This window comes from Oncorhynchus masou, chromosome 6 (assembly GCF_036934945.1).
Source record: "Oncorhynchus masou masou isolate Uvic2021 chromosome 6, UVic_Omas_1.1, whole genome shotgun sequence".
NCBI lineage: Eukaryota > Metazoa > Chordata > Actinopteri > Salmoniformes > Salmonidae > Oncorhynchus > Oncorhynchus masou.
In genome coordinates, this window is record NC_088217.1 from 26,839,702 (window position 1) to 26,857,352 (window position 17,651).

The following is a 17,651-nucleotide window of genomic DNA, read 5'->3' on the forward strand; positions in this document are numbered from 1 at the left end:
AACACCGGAAGAGGATTTGTTTATACAGAATATACAGTAGGATTGGTTATTAGGACACTGAACATGTAATTGTTCGGGACATGTATCTAATAAACTGTACATTTTAATTTTTAATTTTTATTTCACCTTTATTTAACCAGGTAGGCTAGTTGAGAACAAGTTCTCATTTACAAATGCGACCTGGCCAAGATAAAGCAAAGCAGTGTGACATAAACAACAACACAGAGTTACACATGGAATAAATAAACATACAGTCAAAAATACAATAAAAGAAATCTACAGTGCCTTGCGAAAGTATTCGGCCCCCTTGAACTTTGCGACCTTTTGCCACATTTCAGGCTTCAAACATAAAGATATAAAACTGTATTTTTTTGTGAAGAGTCAACAACAAGTGGGACACAATCATGAAGTGGAACGACATTTATTGGATATTTCAAACTTTTTTAACAAATCAAAAACTGAAAAATTGGGCGTGCAAAATTATTCAGCCCCTTTACTTTCAGTGCAGCAAACTCTCTCCAGAAGTTCAGTGAGGATCTCTGAATGATCCAATGTTGACCTAAATGACTAATGATGATAAATACAATCCACCTGTGTGTAATCAAGTCTCCGTATAAATGCACCTGCACTGTGATAGTCTCAGAGGTCCGTTAACCTCTTGATGCTATGGGGGCGCTATTTCATTTTTGGATAAAAAGACGTGCCCGTTTTAAGCGCAATATTTTGTCACAAAAACATGCTCGACTATGCATATAATTGGTAGCTTTGGAAAGAAAACACTCTGACGTGTCCAGAACTGCAAAGATATTCTCTGTGCGTGCCCTAGAACGTGAGCTACAGGCAAAACCAAGATGAGACGGCATCCAGGAAATGAGCAGGATTTTTGAGGCTCTGTTTTCCATTGTCTCTTTATATGGCTGTGAATGCGAGAGGAGTAAGTCTGCCCTTTCTGTCGTTTCCCCAAGGTGTCTGCAGCATTGTGAAGTATTTGTAGGCATATCATTGGAAGATTGACCATAAGAGACCACATTTACCAGGTGTCCGCCCGGTGTCCTGCGCCGAAATTGGTGCGCAAAAGTCAGCTGCAAGTATTTTTCCACAGAATTCAGAGAAGAATGCAGGCTTCCACGAACGATATATCAATGAAGAGATATGTGAAAAAACACCTTGAGGATTGATTCCAAACAACGTTTGCCATGTTTCGGTCGATATTATGGAGTTAATTCGGAAAAAGTTTGACGTTGTAGGTGACTGAATTTTCGGTTCGTTTTGGTAGCCAAATGTGATGTACAAAACGGAGCGATTTCTCCTACACACAGACGCTTTCAGGAAAAACTGCACATTTGCTATGTAACTGAGAGTCTCCTCATTGAAAACATCCGAAGCTCTTCAAAGGTAAATGATTTTATTTATTTGGTTATCTGGTTTTTGTGAAAATGTTGCGTGAAATGCTACTCAAAATGCTAAGCTAGCTTAGCATACTCTTAAGTCAATTGCTATGGTTCAAAAGCATATTTTGAAAATCTGAGATGACAGTGTTGTTAAGAAAAGGCTAAGCTTGAGAGTAGGCGCATTATTTTCATTTTATTTGCGATTTTCAGAAATCGTTAACGTTGCGTTATGCTAATGAGCCTGAGGCTTTAGTCACGATCCCGGATCCGGGATGGGGAGTTTCAAGTTAAAAGCGCAGAGAGCATCATGAAGAACAAGGAACACACCAGGCAGGTCCGAGATACTGTTGTAAAGAAGTTTAAAGCCGGATTTGGATACAAAAAGATTTCCCAAGCTTTAAACATCCCAAGGAGCACTGTGCAAGCGATAATATTGAAATGGAAGGAGTATCAGACCACTGCAAATCTACCAAGACCTGGCCGTCCCTCTAAACTTTCAGCTCATACAAGGAGAAGACTGATCAGAGATGCAGCCAAGAGGCCCATGATCACTCTGGATGAACTGCAGAGATCTACAGCTGAGGTGGGAGACTCTGTCCATAGGACAACAATCAGTCATATATTGCACAAATCTGGCCTTTATGGAAGAGTGGCAAGAAGAAAGCCATTTCTTAAAGATATCCATAAAAAGTGTCATTTAAAGTTTGCCACAAGCCACCTGGGAGACACACCAAACATGTGGAAGAAGGTGCTCTGGTCAGATGAAACCAAAATTGAACTTTTTGGCAACAATGCAAAACGTTATGTTTGGCGTAAAAGCAACACAGCCCATCACCCTGAACTCACCATACCCACTGTCAAACATGGTGGTGGCAGCATCATGGTTTGGGCCTGCTTTTCTTCAGCAGGGACAGGGAAGATGGTTAAAATGGATGGGAAGATGGATGGAGCCAAATACAGGACCATTCTGGAAGAAAACCTGATGGAGTCTGCAAAAGACCTGAGACTGGCACGGAGATTTGTCTTCCATCAAGACAATGATCCAAAACACAAAGCAAAATCTACAATGGAATGGTTCAAAAATAAACATATCCAGGTGTTAGAATGGCCAAGTCAAAGTCCAGACCTGAATCCAATCGAGAATCTGTGGAAAGAACTGAAAACTGCTGTTCAAAATGCTCTCCATCCAACCTCACTGAGCTCGAGCTGTTTTGCAGGGAGGAATGGGAAAAAATGTCAGTCTCTTGATGTGCAAAACTGATAGAGACATACCCCAAGCGACTTACAGCTGTAATCGCAGCAAAAGGTGGCGCTACAAAATATTAACTTAAGGGGGCTGAATAATTTTGCACGCCCAATTTTTCAGTATTTGATTTGTTAAAAAAGTTTGAAATATCCAATAAATGTCGTTCCACTTCATGATTGTGTCCCACTTGTTGTTGATTCTTCACAAAAAAATACAGTTTTATATCTTTATGTTTGAAGCCTGAAATGTGGCGAATGGTCGCAAAGTTCAAGGGGGCCGAATACTTTCGCAAGGCACTGTATATACAAGGTGTGCAAATGAGGTAGGATAAAGGTTGTAAGGCAATAAATAGGCCATAGCGGTGAAATAATTACAAATATAACAATTAAACACTGGCGTGATAGATGTGCAGAAGATGAGTGTGCAAATAGAGATACTGGGGTGCAAAGGAGCAAAATAAATAAAATAAATAACAGTATGGGGATGAGGTTGTTTGATGGGCTATTTACAGATGAGCTATGTACAGGTGCAGTGATGTGTGACCTGCTCTGACAGCTGGTGCTTAAAGCTAGTGAGGGAGATATGAGTCTCCAGCTTCAGTGATTTTTGCAGTTTGTTCCAGTCATTGGCAGCAGAAAACTGGAAGGAAAAGGCGGCCGAAGGAGGAATTGGCTTTGGGAGTGCCCAGTGAAATATACCTGCTGGAGTGCGTGCTACGGGTTTGTGCTGCTACGGTGACCAGTGAGCTGAGATAAGGCGGGGCTTTACCTAGCAAAGGCTTATAGATGACCTGGTGCCAGTGGGTTTGGCGACGAATATGGAGTGCCAGCCAACAAGAGCATACAGGTCGCAGGGCTGGGTAGTATATTGGCCTTTGGTGACAAAACGGATGGCACTGTGATAGACTGCATCCAATTTGCTGAGTAGAGTGCTGGAGGCTATTTTGTAAATGACATCGCCGAAGTCAAGGATCGGTAGGATAGTCAGTTTTATGAGGGTATGTTGGCAGCATGAGTGAAGGAGGCTTTGTTGCGAAATAGGAAGCCAATTCTAGATTCAATTGTGGATTGGAGATGCTTAATGTGAGTCTGGAAGGAGAGTTTACAGTCTAACCAGAGACCTAGGTATTTGTAGTTGTCCACATATAGTTGTCCACATATTCTAAGTCAGAAACGTCCAGAGTAGTGATGCTGGACGGGCAGGCAGGTGTGGGCAGCGATCGGTTGAAGAGCATGCATGTAGTTTTACTTTAATTTAAGAGCAGATGGAGGCCACGGAAGGAGAGTTGTATGGCATTGAAGCTTGTCTGGAAGTTAGTTAGCACAGTGTCCAAAGATGGGCCAGAAGTATACAGAATGGTGTTGTCTGTGTAGAGGTGGATCAGAGAATCACCAGCAGCAAGAGCGACATCATTGATGTATACAGAGAAGAGAGTCGGCCCAAGGATTGAACCCTGTGGCATCCCCATAGAGACTGTCAGACAACAGGCCCTCCGATTTGACACACTGAACTCTGTCTGAGAAGTAGTTGGTAAACCAGGCGAGGCAGTCATTTGAGAAACCAAGGCTGTTGAGTCTGCCGATAAGAATGCTGTGATTGACAGAGTCGAAAGCCTTGGCAAGGTCGATGAATACAGCTGCACAGTATTGTCTCTTATCGATGGTGGTTATGATATCGTTTAGGACCTTGAGCATGGCTGAGGTGCACCCATGACCAGCTCGGAACCCAGATTGCATAGCGGAGAAGGTACGGTGGGATTCGAAATGGTCGGTGATCTGTTTGTTAACTTGGCTTTCGAAGACCTTAGAAAGGCAGGGTAGGATATATATAGCAGTAGCAGTTTGGGTCTAGAGTGTCTCCCCCTTTGAAGAGGGGATGACCGCGGCAGCTTTCCAATCTTTGGGGATCTCAGACGATACGGAAGAGAGGTTGAACAGGCTAGTAATAGGGGTTGCAACAATTTCGGTGGATAATTTTAGAAAGAGAGGGTCCAGATTGTCTAGCCTGGCTGATTTGTAGGGGTCCAGATTTTGCAGCTCTTCTGAACATCCGCTATATGGATTTAGGTGAAGGAGAAATGGGGGGACGCTTGGGCAAGCTGCTGTGGGGGGCGCAGGGCTGTTGACCGGGGTAGGGGTACCCAGGTGGAAAGCATGGCCAGCTGTAGAAAAATGCTCAATTATTGTGGATTTATCGGTGTTGACAGTGTTTCCTAGCCTCAGTGCAGTGGGCAGCTGGAAGGAGGTGCTCTTATTCTCCATGGACTTCACAGTGTCCCAGAACTTTTTGGAGTTTGTGCTACAGGATGCAAATTTCTGTTTGAAAAAGCTAGCCTTTGCTTTCCTAACTGCCTGTGTATATTGGTTCCTAACTTCCCTGAAAACTTGCATATCGCAGGGGCTTTTCGATGCTAATGCAGTATGCCATAGGATGTTTTTGTACTGGTCAAGTGCAGTCAGGTCTGGAGTGAACCAAGGGCTATATCTGTTCCTGGTTCTACATTTTTTTGAATGGGGCGTGCTTATTTAAGATGGTGAGGAAAGCCCTTTTAAAAAATAACCAGGCATTCTCTGCTGACGGAATGAGGTCAATATCCTTCCAAGATACCCGGGCCAGGTCGATTAGAAAGGCCTGCTCGCTGAAGTGTTTTAGGAAGCGTTTTAACAGTGATGAGGGGTGGTCAGCAGTGATCGCTGAGATCCTGGTTGAAGACAGAAGAGGTGTATTTGGAGGGCAGATTTGTTAGGATGATATCTATGAGGGTGCCCGTGTTTACAGATTTGGGGTTGTACCTGGTAGGTTCATTGATCATTTGTGTGAGATTGAGGGCATCAAGCTTAGATTGTAGGATGGCCGGGGTGTTAAGCTGTGAATGGAATTTATATGTTAAAATGAATGATTAGAATATTCCACCCTGAAACTATATAATTGTATGAAATTGATTAGAATCATCAATGAAATACCTTAGAATCATCAAATTATTAATGATGTGTGTAGTCTTAGTCAGTAAAATTATAATAAATGATGTGTGTAGTTTTAGTCCGAATTAGGGTAAAACAATATATCTGTACAATATGTCCCTATAGTATCTTAAACACAGACTGTCTGAGCAAAATTCGGTGCCGACCTTGGCTAGGGGCCACTGAGAGATTTGGGAAAGGGCAGTGAGTACTCCCTAATCTTGAGGGGGACAGGGAGTGCTTCTCACCGTCCCTAATCTTTGTCGGCTGGGTATTGGTACAGTATGTGCGTAGGATACCTACTGTTTGTGTGCAAAAGTATTTGCGTAAGGAGCTAGTATAAAATGAATGGTTTTGTACAACAAACCAGCACTCTCGTGAATAAACATCTTGACTATTGTAGCTGGGCCTCTATCTGTTTCATTCAACCAGTATCTTACAAATCCTGGGTTGCAGACTGAGTAGTTTAATAGAATTGGGTTATGAACATTGAGAACATAATTCTCGTGACATAAGCACATCTCAGTTTAGGTCACCTAACAGCACGAGCTCTGAAGATATATGGGGGGCAATAAATTCACATATGGTGTCCAGGGCACAGCTGGGGGCAGATGGTGGTCTATAGCAAGTGGCAACGGTGAGAGACTTGTTTCTGGAAAGGTGGATTTTTAAAAGTAGAAGCTCAAATTGTTTGGGCACAGACCTGGATAGTAAGACAGAACTCTGCAGGCTATCTCTGCAATAGATTGCAACTCCGCCCCTTTTGGCACTTCTATCTTGTCAGAAAATGTTATAGTTAGGGATGGAAATGTCTGGGTTTTTGATGGTCTTCCTAAGCCAGGATTCAGACACGGCTAGGACATCCAGGTTGGCAGAGTGTGCTCAGGCAGTGAATAAAACAAACTTAGGGAGGAGGCTTCTAGTGTTAACGTAGATGAAACCAAGGCTTTTACGGTTACAGAAGTCAACAAATGAGAGCATCTGGGGAGTGGGAGTGGAGCTAGGCACTGCAGGGCCTGGATTAATCTCTACATCATCAGAGGATCATATGAGGAGTAGGATAAGGGTACGGCTAAAGGCTATAAGAACTGGTCGTCTAGTACGTTCGGAACATAGAGTAAAAGGATCAGGTTTCTGGGCATGGTAGAATATATTCAAGGAATAATGTACAGACTAAGGTATGGTAGGATGTTAATACAGTTGAGGTAAACCTTTGCATTGAGTGACGATGAGAGAGATATTGCCTCTAGTAACATCATTTAAACCAGGTGAGGTTACCGCATGTGTGGGAGGTGGAACTAAAGGGTTATCTAAGGCTTATTGAGCAGGGCTAGAGGCTCTTCAGTGAAATAAGGCAATAATTACTAACCAAAACAGCAATGGACAAGGCATATTGACATTAGGGAGAGGCATGCGTAGCCGAGTGATCATAGGGGTCCAGTGAGTGGCTCAGGCGGGCCGGAGACACGTCGATTCAGGCAGCAAGCGGGCCGGGGCTAGCTAGCAGAAGGGCCTTAGAGGGACGTCGTGACGGAAGAAGTCAGTAGTAGCCCCCTCGTGCTGTAAGGAAGGCAGACCAGTCTTCGTGGATCAGCAGGGCTCAGTGTGGTGAAAGGGTCCAGGCCAATTGGCAAAATAGCTATAGTGGCCAAAGAATTTGTCTGATGGGCCTCTTAAGCTAACAGTCCCCGAAATGCTCTAGACAGCTAGCGGGCCGCGGCTAGCAGGCTAGCAGATGGTTGATACACACTATTCTACCATTGGTCTAATTGCACAGTACTGTCATGACGCTGCCCTCTTTGGGTACAGCATCCCCCTCTCCCTGTCTCCTACACCCAGGCTGCTGTGGTCAGAGAGAGGTCATAAATTCCTTCAGGAGATTATATCCTCATGGCCACAGTATAGAGACAGAGTGAATTTTCCTAGAGAACCTCCAAAACATCTATTCTATAAAGACATGAATGAATGTCACTGAACTTTTTCTTTCTAACCACGAGAGAGAGAGAGAGAGAACTCCAACAGAAACAAACTTTTCAACAGACACCCCGGCGACACATTGAGCGTAAATACAGTATATATATTGATTGCAATTGTTCCCGAATGAGTGAGAGTTCATGTGCAAAGGATTAGCATTTCAATTGTTATAATTATCAACTGTGTGTTGTCTTCTCAGTCGACCCCCACTTCCCTTTTGTACAACAAGCCATCATGCAGGTTTAGCCCATGAGGGCACATTCCCCTATCATTTCTTGTAACCATATTGTGTGTGCACTTCTGTGATTGTTTAGGTAGTTAATAAATAAATTATTTAAGACAATTGATGTATGGATGACACATAGTGAAGACTGGGTTCGTGCAGATAACCAACAATTTACAACGTTTGGAATTTTATTTTTTATTTTTTACCTTTATTTAACTAGGCAAGTCAGTTAAGAACAAATTCTTATTTTCAATGACGGCCTAGGAACAGTGGGTTAACTGCCTGTTCAGGGGCAGAACGACAGATTTGTACCTTGTCAGCTCGGGGATATGAACTTGCAACCTTTCAGTTACAAGTCCAACGCTCTAACCACTATGTTACCCTGCCGTCCCAATGAGGAATGAGGAATGAGACTAACGTGAGGTAAAATAATTAATTCATTACTCAAGAAGACTAATTGATCAGATATTAAAATATATCTGAAAAGTTGTATTAGGAAATTTATAACTTTGTAATCTGAATATTTTCCTTGGTGCCCCGACTTCCTAGTTAATTACATTTGCCTGAATAGTTAATCACGAAATGCTAACTAAAAGTCTTAATTTAATGATAGTAAAGACATGACAGCAAAATCCTATGCAGATAGAAATCTGTTATTTAACTCTGCAAAGACTCACAACCATTAAGGATATAGCCTACTAGCTGATGAAGGCATGTTTTTTAAGGGGGAAGGTTCACGTGCCAACATGCAGGAGTGCAGGACACTAAAAGCTCCTTCACTGAGCTCTCATCATAACAACACATGCAATAGGACTGAAAGCAAAGATGGCAGACCAACCCAGAAAGCGAGAGAGAGAGAGAGAATGAGTGAGGAAAGAGGAAGTACTACTTACAACAGAAAACAGAGAAACTTCACTTGTTCAGTGGACCTGAGGCGAATGAACACAAGGTGGGAGGAGAAGCAGAGAAAAGGTTCACGATAGACAGACAGTGGCGGTTGGTTGGTAGGGTTGGCGGGAGAAGGTCAATAGGGAGTACAGCAGGAAAATGAAAGATGAGGGAGAGAGAGAAGGAGGAATGAGTAGTGATGTACTGCTCAGCATTATGAGATAGGTTTCTAGGAGTTGGTTGGCAGCAGGCTTCTGACACAAACATTATGATGCCAGTGGCCTTGCAAATGGCAAAAAGATATTTACCAGCCTAATGTGAGAACAATGAAGCCAAGATTGGTATCACATAGGCCATTGAGCAATATCTAACATGTTTACTCACTTTCTGACAGTATTGTTTTATAAAATACACATTGCCAAGTGTTTTTAGAAGACACGGAAAGACAATTGAATGCTTTCTTCTTGTTAAGACAATCCACATTCTGAAAGCAGAACTAACATGAAAAAGGCTATACTGGTGTTGGAACACTAGTGAGTGTAGTGGACTTACGTGATGATCCTGTCCTTGCTTTTCTTTGGAGTCTGACACATTCTCTTCCCCTCATCCAGGGGCCGCTCCAGCTTTGGTTTCACTGCTTCCTCTGCTGGCGGAGGAAGTGGGGTATCCCGGGAGGTTGAGTTCTCGCAGCCAAGGGCTGTAGATCGCTTAAAGGGGTCCACATAGTTGTCAAAGTTGTGAGGATCAAAGCTGTAGGATCCTTTGGGCAAAACCGGGTAACTACTTATTTTGACACCACCACCCCAAAAGGGGATTAAATTAGGGTCATCACACTCGTTGGGGTCAAATTTATAAGTGGACTTGGGAATAGGAACGTCGTCCAAACTTAAGGAGGGACCTGGCATGGAAAGTGGTTCGGAAGTCGCTTCTGAAACCGGCTCTACTACCGGGTGAGCTATTACTGGTTCGGGTGCCGGCGTCGGGGCAGGTTCTGTTGTCGTTGCTTTTGCCCTTGGTTTCTTGACGGCGAGCTTGCTGCCAGGCGTTTTACCCATCCTCCTGGGCAGTGTTTTTTTTACCTTGCCTGCCTCGTCTAACCCAAACTCTATCTCCACAGGCTTGGGCTCCTCTGATGCCTCCGACGCTGAATCTTTGACCTCCTCAACATCCATTTTAGGTGAGGAACTAGTCCCACAAAGCGGTGGAGAAGAGCTGCATACAGGTAACGACCCCAGTGTGGGCAGGGAGCTAGGTACAGGTAACGACCCCAGTGTGGGCAGGGAGCTAGGTACAGGTAACGACCCCAGTGTGGGCAGGGAGCTAGGTACAGGTAACGACCCCAGTGTGGGCAGGGAGCTAGGTACAGGTAACGACCCCAGTGTGGGCAGGGAGCTAGGTACAGGTAGTGACCCCAGTGTGGGCAGGGAGCTAGGTACAGGTAGCGACCCCAGTGTGGGCAGGGAGCTAGGTACAGGTAGCGACCCCAGTGTGGGCAGGGAGCTAGGTACAGGTAACGACCCCAGTGTGGGCAGGGAGCTAGGTACAGGTAGCGACCCCAGTGTGGGCAGGGAGCTAGGTACAGGTAACGACCCCAGTGTGGGCAGGGAGCTAGGTACAGGTAGCGACCCCAGTGTGGGCAGGGAGCTAGGTACAGGTAACGACCCCAGTGTGGGCAGGGAGCTAGGTACAGGTAGCGACCCCAGTGTGGGCAGGGAGCTAGGTACAGGTAGCGACCCCAGTGTGGGCAGGGAGCTAGGTACAGGTAGCGACCCCAGTGTGGGCAGGGAACTAGGTACAGGTAGCGACCCCAGTGTGGGCAGGGAGCTAGGTACAGGTAGCGACCCCAGTGTGGGCAGGGAGCTAGGTACAGGTAACGACCCCAGTGTGGGCAGGGAGCTAGGTACAGGTAACGACCCCAGTGTGGGCAGGGAGCTAGGTACAGGTAGCGACCCCAGTGTGGGCAGGGAGCTAGGTACAGGTAGCGACCCCAGTGTGGGCAGGGAGCTAGGTACAGGTAGCGACCCCAGTGTGGGCAGGGAGCTAGGTACAGGTAGCGACCCCAGTGTGGGCAGGGCGCTAGGTACAGGTAGCGACCCCAGTGTGGGCAGGGAGCTGGGTACAGGTAGCGACCCCAGTGTGGGCAGGGAGCTAAGTACAGGTAGCGACCCCAGTGTGGGCAGGGAGCTAGGTACAGGTAGCGACCCCAGTGTGGGCAGGGAGCTAGGTACAGGTAACGACCCCAGTGTGGGCAGGGAGCTAGGTACAGGTAATGACCCCAGTGTGGGCAGGGAGCTAGGTACAGGTAACGACCCCAGTGTGGGCAGGGAGCTAGGTACAGGTAGCAACCCCAGTGTGGGCAGGGAGCTAGGTACAGGTAGCGACCCCAGTGTGGGCAGGGCACTAGGTACAGGTGACGACCCCAGTGTGGGCAGGGAGCTAGGTACAGGTAGCGACCCCAGTGTGGGCAGCCGCGCTAGGTACAGGTGATTGACCCCAGTGTGGGCAGGGAGCTAGGTACAGGTAGCGACCCCAGTGTGGGCAGGGCGCTAGGTACAGGTAACGACCCCAGTGTGGGCAGGGAGCTAGGTACAGGGAGCGACCCCAGTGTGGGCAGGGCGCTAGGTACAGGTAGCGACCCCAGTGTGGGCAGGGAGCTAGGTACAGGTAGCGACCCCAGTGTGGGCAGGGAGCTAGGTACAGGTAGCGACCCCAGTGTGGGCAGGGAGCTAGGTACAGGTAGCGACCCCAGTGTGGGTAGGGAGCTAGGTACAGGTAGCGACCCCAGTGTGGGCAGGGCGCTAGGTACAGGTAGCGATCCCAGTGTGGGCAGGGAGCTAGGTACAGGTAACGACCCCAGTGTGGGCAGGGAGCTAGGTACAGGTAGCGACTCCATTGTGGGCAGGGCATCGGCTGGCGGGGAGTTCTGAATCTTGGAGCCGCCGCTGGCGAACTGATTGAAGCTGCCGTCGAATTGGTCCGGGTTGAAGTTGCAACTAGCCTTAGGGACTAGGGTGATATCACTGTCCCCATCCCTCTGTGCACTAGCCCTGGAAAAAGCTCCCTTTATCTTCAGGGAAGGGGGTGTGGTTTTAGTGGGTTTGGCCTGAGGTTCAGGGATGGTCTCTATGGGGTGTCCATTACAATGTGTCTTAGGTATGCTAGCCTCCGTAGTTAGGTCTAAGTCCAGAGAAGTAGCCAGTGGTCTATCCTCCTCAGGTAGGCCTAAGTCTAGAGAAGTAGCAAGTGGCCTCTCCTCCTCAGGTAGGCCTAAGTCTAGAGAAGTATCCAGTGGTCTATCCTCATCAGTTTGGCCTAAATCTAGAGAAGTAGCCAGTGGTCTATCCTCCTCATGTAGGCCTAAGTCTAGTGAAGTAGCCAGTGGTCTATCCTCCTCAGGTAGACCTAAGTCTAGAGAAGCAGTGGCCTTTGCTGCTCCATTGGTCTGGGCTGATGGGCCTGCTATTGCGGGTTGAACCTCTGCAGTGTCTGTGGTGTTGGGCAGTGTTTGTGGCCCCTCCTTAGAATCCACAGGTGCCTCCTCCTCAGGAACCAAGGGGGGCTTGGCCTGACCCATGTTCTGGTTAAATAGGAGGCTAGGAGCTGGATCTCTGGCTGGGCCAGACACTATCAGCTGTTCATCCTCCTCCTCCAGGGCATCTGGTGAAAGCAGGAGAGGGGATTTGACAAGTCGACTCAAAAACATAGCCACAAATGCAAAATATTATCAAACATATTATTTGGAGTGTGCTGTAATTTCAACAAAATAGCCTTCTCAAGGCAGGTTGTTAGCTACAGTATGAATATTAAGAAAGGTTAAGAGAAAGGCTACCAATCCCACAGTAAAATACAGTTGCATGCATATATTTCCATGGTTACGCTATTCTTTAAATACCTAATATCATAACAATGCATTCATGTGACTGGAAAACTGTGATAAGGAAATATAAAAGCTATAATGACAGGTAGACTAGTGGTTAGAGTGTTGGGCCAGTAACCAAAAGGTTGCTAGATTGAATCCCCGAGCTGACATGGTGAAAATGTATTTTTCTGCCCCTAAACAAGGCAGTTAACCCACTGTTCCTAGGCCTTCATAGTAAATAAGAATTTTTTCTTAACTGACTTGCATAATAAATTGATAACAGGTCAGACTGAGAGAGCTGTTGATTTTGCCACACTCCCTTCAGAATGTACAACTGTTTCATGATGGCTGTCATCTTCAAAGTAGTTTTCATGCAACAGTATGTTGCTTGGAGACAGGGGTCAGCCTCTGACCTAGATTATTTATATACAGTGGAGTGGAGGAATTAATATGCTACAGCGTTTAATGCAGCATTGATCCTCATATTCCAAATATTTAGAGCTACTGTAATTATGACTAAGCAAAGTCAAATCCGCCATCGGTATGTTTACATACAGTGCCTTGCGAAAGTATTCGGCCCCCTTGAACTTTGCGACCTTTTGCCACATTTCAGGCTTCAAACATAAAGATATAAAACTGTATTTTTTATCAAGAATCAACAACAAGTGGGACACAATCATGAAGTGGACGAAAGTAAAGGGGCATTTATTGGATATTTCAAACTTTTTTGTTAACAAGTCAAAAACTGAAAAATTGGGCGTGCAAAATCATGATTGTGTCCCACATGTTGTTGATTCTTCACAAAAAAATACAGTTTTATATCTTTATGTTTGAAGCCTGAAATGTGGCAAAAGGTTGCAAAGTTCAAGGGGGCCGAATACTTTCGCAAGGCACTGTATATGTGAATGTGCTTCAGTGTGTGTGTGCATGTGTGTGTGTGCGTGTGTGTGTGTGTGTGTGCGTGCATACGTGTGCGTGTGCGTGGGTGTGCGTGTGGGGGGGGGGAGAAAAGCAAAGGGAGAGGCTGAGGAAGAGAGGTATAACAACACTAGTGAATAGTCCATTGCAGCCTTACTTACAAAGATAGCCTATTACCCAGATCTATAATAATTCTGCTTGCACGTGTATCATGTCAACTAACTGATCAAAAACTATCTGATTAACTGTTCTAGAATCAGAGTTCAGATCACTGTACCCAGGGCTTCAAGGTTATAGGTTTTATGTTTTTATTGAGATTACCAGTACAAACAATAAAAATCATAATACAAAAGGTTAGGCTATGTTTTTACAGTACATTTGGAAAGTATTCAGACCCCTTTACTTTTTCCACATTTTGTTACGTTACAGCCTTATTCTAAAATAGATTACATTGTTTTTGTCCCCTCATCAATCCACCCACAATACCCCATAATGACAAAGCAAAAACTGAAATATCACAGCAGGTAAAAATTGTCTGTCCTCGGTTGCAACACTCACTACCGAGTTCCAGACTGGCTCTGAAAGCAACATCAGTACAAGAACTGTGTGTGTTTCCAAGGACAAACGCTACATACCCAAATGCATAGTGCCAACCAATGTTCCCTCCCCCGGGACTGCCACTCAGAAGAAATATCAGCCTGCACAGAGAAGCACGAGATTGAACTTCACTCAACTTTCTAGTTTTCCCCTTTACTTAAAACTATTAAAGTTTCCCTCTACTGTGTGAATTTCCAATATTAGCCACTTTCACTGCAACATACCGAAACAAAACAAACTATGCAAGACTTAGTATGCAAAACTAACTATGCAAGAGATTTTCTTGTAGGCAGAATGCACTGGAGTAGGATTCTATTACATTAAAAAGCATGACTCAGCACGTACTCTACAGACCAGAAGGACAAAACCAATCAGAGCTGCAGTATCCCTATATGCAAATAGACCATTGTCATATATGGATCTGTGTCATTCACTTTGAACTGGACTGTGTTTACCGCATGAGTGGTCTCGAGTAGATGCACTTGTTCTGAGATCAAAGCAAAAGCTGCATGTAGCCACTTGTGCACATTTGTTCACATTCTTTGCTAGTAAGTGAGTTATTAGCCCAGTTATAGCTCATTTCTAGTCAGCAATGGGGGAGTGGTTGCTTCCTACAAGAGCACAAAATGTCATTTCTAGCCATCTGAGTCAGGGTAAAGTGCTTTTTTCTGTCTTAAAGGGGCAGTGTTGTATTTTGAGACAGGCTTGAATAAGCTAAGTATCTTAAACCGCAAAAACAGGTTTTTAAATGTTTTTGCAAATAAAAATAAAAAACTGAAATATCACACTCTGTACTTTGTAAGTATTCAGACCCTTTACTCAGTACTTTGTTGAAGCACCTTTGGCAGAGATTACAGCGTCACTGCACAGCTATTTTTAGGTCTTTCCACAGATGTTTGATCAGGTTCAAGTCCGGGCTCTGGCTGGGGCACTCAAGGACATTCAGAGACTCCTGTGTTGTCTTGGCTGTGTACTTAGGGACATTGTCCTGTTGGAAGGTGAATCTTCACACCCAGTCTGAGGTGTTGAGCGCTCTGGAGCAGGTTTTCATTAAGGATCTCTCTGTACTTTGCGCCATTCATCTTTCCCTCAATCCTGACTAGTCTCCCAGTCCCTGCCGCTGAAAAACATCCCCATAGCATGATGCTGCCACCACCATGCTTCACCGTAGGGATGGTGCCAGGTTTCCTCCAGATGGGACACTTACCATTCAGGCCAAAGAGTTCAATCTTGGTTTCATCAGATCAGAGAATCTTGTTTCTCATGGTCTGAGAGTCTTTAGGTGATTTTTTGCTAACTCCAAGCGGGCTGTCATGTGCCTTTTACTGAGGAGTGGCTTATGTCTGGCCACTCTACCATAAATGCCTGATTGGTGGAGTGCTGCAGAGATGGTTGTCCTTCTGGAAGGTTTTTCCATCTCCACAGAGGAACTCTGGAGCTCTGTCAGAGTGACCATCGGCCCTTCTCCCCTGATTGCTCACTTTGCCGGGCAGCAAGCTCTAGGAAGAGTCTTAGTGGTTCTAAACTTCTTCCATTTAAGAATGATGGAGGCCACTGTGTTTTTGGGGAACTTCAATGCTGCAGACATTTTTTGGTACCCATCCCCAAATCTGTGCCTCGACACAATACTGTACCCTGAAGAGTGGAGGCTGTTATAGCACCAAAGGGGGGGACAAACTCCATGTTAATGTGCATGATTTTGAAATTAGATGTTAGGTGAGCAGGTGTCCACATACAGGACAGACAACAAAGTTGGTTATTTTTGTGTACACTACTAAAGGTTTTTAAAAGTACTGCAGCTTCATGCTAGCCGGGTTCCAGATCTGTTTGTGCTTATTTGGCAATATAGCACAAACAGATCTGGAAACATTAGCAAGACAACACAAACAGGTCTGGAGACCATTAGCAAGACAGCACAAACAGATCTGGAGACCATTAGCAAGACAACACAAACAGATCTGGAGACCATTAGCAAGACAACACAAACAGATCTGGAAACATTAGCAAGACAGCACAAACAGATCTGGAAACATTAGCAAGACAACACAAACAGATCTGGAGACCATTAGCAAGACAACACAAACAGATCTGGAGACCATTAGCAAGACAGCACTAACAGATCTGGAAACATTAGCAAGACAACACAAACAGATCTGGAGACCATTAGCAAGACAACACAAACAGATCTGGAGACCATTAGCAAGACAACACAAACAGATCTGGAAACATTAGCAAGACAACACAAACAGATCTGGAGACCATTAGCAAGACAGCACTAACAGATCTGGAAACATTAGCAAGACAACACAAACAGATCTGGAGACCATTAGCAAGACAACACAAACAGATCTGGAGACCATTAGCAAGACAGCACAAACAAATCTGGAAACATTAGCAAGACAACACAAACAGATCTGGAGACCATTAGCAAGACAACACAAACAGATATGGAGACCATTAGCAAGACAACACAAACAGATCTGGAGACCATTAGCAAGACAACACAAACAGATCTGGAGACCATTAGCAAGACAACACAAACAGATCTGGAGACCATTAGCAAGACAGCACAAACAGATCTGGAGACCATTAGCAAGACAACACAAACAGATCTGGAGACCATTAGCAAGACAACACAAACAGATCTGGAAACATTAGCAAGACAACAACAAACAGATCTGGAGACCATTAGCAAGACAGCACAAACAGATCTGGAAACATTAGCAAGACAACGCAAACAGATCTGGAGACCATTAGCAAGACAGCACAAACAGATCTGGAAACATTAGCAAGACAACACAAACAGATCTGGAGACCATTAGCAAGACAACACAAACAGATCTGGAAACATTAGCATCTAAACTATTAGCAAGACAGCACAAACAATCTGGAGACCATTAGAAGACAGCACAAACAAATCTGGAAACATTAGCAAGACAACACAAACAGATCTGGAGACCATTAGCAAGACAACACAAACAGATATGGAGACCATTAGCAAGACAACACAAACAGATCTGGAGACCATTAGCAAGACAGCACAAACAGATCTGGAAACATTAGCAAGACAACAACAAACAGATCTGGAGACCATTAGCAAGACAACACAAACAGATCTGGAAACATTAGCCAGACAACACAAACAGATCTGGAAACCATTAGCAAGACAGCACAAACAGATCTGGAGACCATTAGCAAGACAGCACAAACAAATCTGGAAACATTAGCAAGACAACACAAACAGATCTGGAGACCATTAGCAAGACAACACAAACAGATATGGAGACCATTAGCAAGACAACACAAACAGATCTGGAGACCATTAGCAAGACAGCACAAACAGATCTGGAAACATTAGCAAGACAACAACAAACAGATCTGGAGACCATCAGCAAGACAGCACAAACAGATCTGGAAACATTAGCAAGACAACACAAACAGATCTGGAGACCATTAGCAAGACAGCACAAACACATCTGGAAACATTAGCAAGACAACACAAACAGATCTGGAGACCATTAGCAAGACAACACAAACAGATCTGGAAACATTAGCCAGACAACACAAACAGATCTGGAAACCATTAGCAAGA

General features: G+C 45.0%; 1 protein-coding gene across 1 annotated transcript in view; it reads right to left on the minus strand.

The window, feature by feature from the left end:
* The window catches only part of tacc1 (transforming, acidic coiled-coil containing protein 1), a 33,665-nt gene that overhangs the window by 13,212 nt on the left and 2,802 nt on the right, over window positions 1-17,651 (minus strand). The window contains exons 3-4 of the mRNA XM_064968134.1: window positions 11,574-12,342; window positions 9,238-9,933 (exon numbers count right to left, since the gene is read on the minus strand). Of these exons, the coding sequence (XP_064824206.1) occupies window positions 9,238-9,933; window positions 11,574-12,342 (1,465 nt within the window). The remainder of the gene's footprint in view (window positions 1-9,237; window positions 9,934-11,573; window positions 12,343-17,651) is intronic.